This window comes from Apis dorsata, unplaced genomic scaffold, assembly GCF_000469605.1.
Source record: "Apis dorsata unplaced genomic scaffold, Apis dorsata 1.3 scaffold_92, whole genome shotgun sequence".
NCBI classification, from domain to species: domain Eukaryota; kingdom Metazoa; phylum Arthropoda; class Insecta; order Hymenoptera; family Apidae; genus Apis; species Apis dorsata.
The window spans coordinates 1,093,357-1,098,050 of record NW_006263390.1 but is presented as its reverse complement, the minus strand read 5'-3'; the positions used below and the strand labels follow the sequence as shown (position 1 = coordinate 1,098,050).

Here is a 4,694-nt window from a genome sequence, read left to right as displayed (position 1 = left end):
TCCGTCAAACGAGAGGAACCACCGAGACGACGGAGCATCGACGTTTATCGGTGGCTGGTAACGGTCCCTCGATTCGGTGACACTTGACAGCTCGTTAGCTCCTTCTCCCCGGGACAGGAGAAATCGTGGTCATGCTCGTCTGGCCCTCATCTGTCGTGCCTGTACACGATACACCAATTTTCCGCGTGAATCTGTCTCCACCACGAAATTTACTTCGATGTTGATAGCATTATCGCCCCCCCCCCCCTCCTCCTTCTCTCGTGTCTCGTGTCTCCCGTGCCCGAGATACGTTCTGGCCACTCGCCAGAATTAATTCCCACTACGGGGATCCGGATCCGGCGAACCGTTCCCGACCGGTTTTTTTCCCCATTCCCGTTCGCGACACTGATATTTAAAAACGCCGTTTCGTCGCCGTTCCGTGGCAAAAATCACTTTTCCTCTATACTATACGAAAAAAAGAAAAAGAAAAAAAAAGAAAAAAGAGAAATAATACTCGCGACAATTTCTATTACAGATCGATATCCGATATCTATCTCTGTCCGTTTCTTTTCGGACGAGAGGTACTTTTATCCCGATAGCGACAGGAAAAAGTAAAAGCTGGAGAAAAAAGGAAGATAAGGAGAAGGCTGGACAGTGATTTCGTCCATCTCGATAGACGGTGGAGAAAACGGCAGGTGTTCGTTGCGGAGCAGCTGCAATCACGACCACCATCTGCCGCAGTAATGCACGCCTCTTCCAAGTCTTCCAGTCTTGAAGAAGCGAGACTCGTTGCCCGAGGCATTCATCCTCAATTAGACGCCACCTGAAACACGTGCCCCTCTCGAATCCATGGATTTCGATGGCTTCTTTCTCATCCACTCCTTATCTCCTTCTTTTTCTCGTTACTCTTCTTCTTGCTCGTCTTACCATGTCCTTTATTCCGGTTCTCCTCTTCCTCTATCTCTCCGCGTTTCAGGGCTTCTTTCCTTTTTTCCATGCCACGCGTCATTATCCTTTGCTTCCTCGTACCAGTGGCCAAGTCATCGATCACCGATCACCGTTTTTCGCCGAGACGACAGTTGGCAAGCACGAGGCTTCGCGTAAGCGTAAAAACATCCTCGACACGTGCTATCGTTGAAAATCGTTGAATCCGAATAAGAGAACCTGTATATCGCGTTACAACTCGATGCTTCCTTCCGTCTAAAAGTTTCGAAAATAAAATCGTTAATTCCTTGTCTAATTGACGATTTCTATTTTTGATTATACCATGATCGAAAGAAAGAATCGCATCGTTTAAAACTCGACGATAAAATTCAATTGAAATATTATCGCATTATAATTTACACAAGTCGAACCGAGACCGCAGTTCTCTACTTTATCGAGCTCGTCGAAAATGACTCAGCAAACGTATACATGTGGCGAGCTCTATTATAATAAATGTAAATCACTATCGTTAACCTTCCTTTTTTATCTCTTGCTCGATAACTGTATCGTAAAAAATAAATTTACTTTAATATTAAAATTACTTAAATTAATAATTAACGAGTTGCTTATTTATATAGATTATTTTAATAAAGATAAAATAAAATTGAACAAAATTGATAAAAAAAAAAAATATTTATAAAAAAAAGACTTTAAATTATTTTTTAACTTTTCCGAACAAAAATATTTTAATTCGGACTCGCCGGAATTATTCCGTTACGTTCCATTTCTTGCTTCAGTATATGCTTTTGCACCTTCCCGCTGGATGTTTTCGGATAATCCGTTACGAATTCTACGTAACGCGGTATTTTAAATGACGCTATATGACTTTCGCAATATTTCTTCAACTCTTCCTTCTCAAGTTTCGCGCCGTCTCGAAGGCGTACGCATGCGCACAACTCCTCGCCGTAAACTTTGTCGTAAGCGCCAATAACTTGTACCTCGGCCACCAGGGGATGCATCATTATTACATCCTCGATCTCCTAAATCCACGATACACAAAATTTGAGAAATCGAGTCGTGAGCCAATCTTTGAACTTTTTACCTTTGGGAAAATATTCTCTCCGCCCCGAATTATCATCTCTTTCAATCGTCCGACTATTTGCCCATAACCATCCGATCTTAAGATAAATTGGTCACCGGTCTTGAACCAGCCATCTTTGGTAAAGGTTTTCCTAGTCGCCTCTTCGTCGTTATAGTATTCGATCATGTTTGAGTATCCTCGAACCCAGAGTTCCCCGGGGGTGCCGAAAGGCACCATTTTCTCATTCTCGTCGACGACCTTTCCAAAAATAGAGAGGAAAAAAGAGAGAGAGAGAGAGAAAAATATATTTTAAAAATGAAATTCACGCACGATGCGATTCGATATAAATATTTTTCCATTTACCATAGCTTCGATGTGACTACTCAAATGGCCAACGGTATTATCTGTCAATTCATTCTTCTCGTTGGGCATCGAATGAAAGATAATCCCTGACACCTCCGTCAGCCCATATATGCTCTATCCAACACAACAAATGAAATGGATAATAATTCGTAAATTGGAACGAGGGGATAGGAGTGACGGGTCGAGGCACACCAAGAAACCTCGGAACACGATTTCACGAAAGAGAACGTTATTGATCGGGGCCAAGAAACGATATTTCTCCACGTGGAATCGCATTTATGCATACGAACCGAGTCGAGTTGGCCTCGCGAGATATGTGCATAGATAACGCGGAAAACGCGACGCGTGTCGAGCCGAATTAAGTACGTGTCGACGACCTTCGTCCATTCCCATCCAATCTATGAAAATCCTTCGATCCAAAATTCCAAAAATTACCCGAGAAACGATCCAATATATTTTTTTTTTTTTTCTTAACAAATCGTGCAAACGACTTTGATTATCTCGATCGAAAATGATTTTTTCTTTTTTTAACCTTTACCTTACCTTTATATTGTCAAAGTTGAAACTTTCCCTTATTTTTTTAAAAAGCTCAGGCGACGCTATCGCCCCACCTGTGAAGCCGCAGGCTAAAGTTATCGGCGGAGGTTGAACACGATGATACGCATCCAACAGTGTGATCTAACCGTAAAAAGAAAAGCGAAAAAAGGGTTAAACGTTAAACGACCTTACATATATATATATATATCGAGAATTTTATACGACTTTCGTTACTTTACCCACATAGTCGGTGTTCCGTACACGATATCGCACTTTTCTCCTATTATCGCATCCAACGATTTCATAGGATTGAAGGAGCGGGCTTCCAACACGATCGTGATACCGGCATGAAACATGTTCAACAATCCTTTAATCAGGCCGTACACGTGGAAGAACGGAACGTTCAAGCACACCTTCTGCTCCATCCTTATCTCCGTCCTTAATACGCTCTACAACAAACGTAACAAACATCATCATGTGCATCAGATGTCGATCGAATATATACATATATACATGTATACATGTATGTACCTGTTTAGAGTTATTGAACAACGATCTGTGCGATAAGAGGGTAGCTTTCGGTTTTCCAGTGGTTCCCGAAGTGAATTGTATATTGCTACCGCTGTGACACGATATCCGATCCTGTTCACCCGCGACACGTTCGACCTCGATCTTGGACGCGAGCCGCTCCACGTCGGCGAATCGAAGCGTCCCTCTTGAATCGAAACGAATTTCGAATTAGCGACGATCCAGGCAACGCTCGTTGGAAAACGATATAGGAAATCGTGGCGAGCGAAGGGAGAAGGGTGAGAATGCATTAACCTAATTGCAAAATCGTCGGGTTGGGGAGATCATCCTTCTATTCGGATTTCGATCGGAAAATTTGAAAAATTGCGCGCGATAATAATTGCCTCGATTTATTATTTATTTTTTTTTTATTCATTTGCGACGAATAATTCTCTCGTTTAACCTAATTTATTATTTTTTTTTTTTTTTATTTTTTTTGCACGCGGCATTTTTATTTATACATCGCACGGCGAACGGGAAAGTACATTAAAATTGCAAATTGCCCGACCTTGTGTTCTAATTGTGGAACACGTGTGTGTATATATATGAAATTCTCTCGTTCTCCCTAATACGTCTCCCTAAGACGTTAAGGATTTACGCGTATCCTTCATCCTGTCTCCCCCTCCTTTATCGAGCGGATACAAAGACTTATCGCTCTGTCCACCCCTCTCCCTCCTCTCGCTTAAATTAAACCGAAGAAATAAAATCGATCCCTCGAATATAATATATATATATATACACGTAATAAGAGCGAAATGCAGAATTGTCTTACTCAATGTGATCTTTGGAATAGATAATTATGTGTTCCAACATGGGGCACGTGGTTCGTTTGGCGCGTAGCAGCATCGCGGGATAATCCTGGGTTTTAAAATTGTCTGGGGATATGACTGCCTTTACCCCGACCTTTTGCAAGCAATAGGTGATCTCGTCGAATCGGTAGGTGGGGTTTATCGAGACGACGACTAGGCCCACCCTCGTGGCGGCCACGAAACCGATTATCCACTCGACGTCGTTCGGCGCCCATATACCGAGACGATCGCCCTGTCTCAGGCCAAGCTTCGCCAAACCGGCCGCGAAACGATCGGCGCGATCGAGCAGCTCGGTGAACGTCAACCGTACGCCCTGGTGAACCGAGATCACGCACTCCTTGTCGGCCCATCTCTTCGCAGCAGTTCCAGCCAGACTGCCCAACGTTTCGTTGATCACCGCCACGTCCCCCGGGCAGTGCAAATACGACAACGAC

The 4,694-nt window shown here is 43.2% G+C and overlaps 1 protein-coding gene across 1 annotated transcript; it reads right to left on the bottom strand.

Moving 5' to 3' along the window:
- Positions 1-1,601: 1,601 nt before the first annotated feature.
- Positions 1,602-4,693, bottom strand: LOC102675944 (medium-chain acyl-CoA ligase ACSF2, mitochondrial; the record flags this gene model as incomplete). Its single annotated transcript, XM_006611826.2, has 7 exons — positions 1,602-1,943; positions 2,006-2,242; positions 2,348-2,461; positions 2,891-3,025; positions 3,124-3,333; positions 3,416-3,599; positions 4,224-4,693. Coding segments are annotated over 7 exons (1,644 nt in total), but the record flags the coding sequence as incomplete, so codon positions are not given.
- Between the last annotated feature and the right edge of the window lies 1 nt (position 4,694).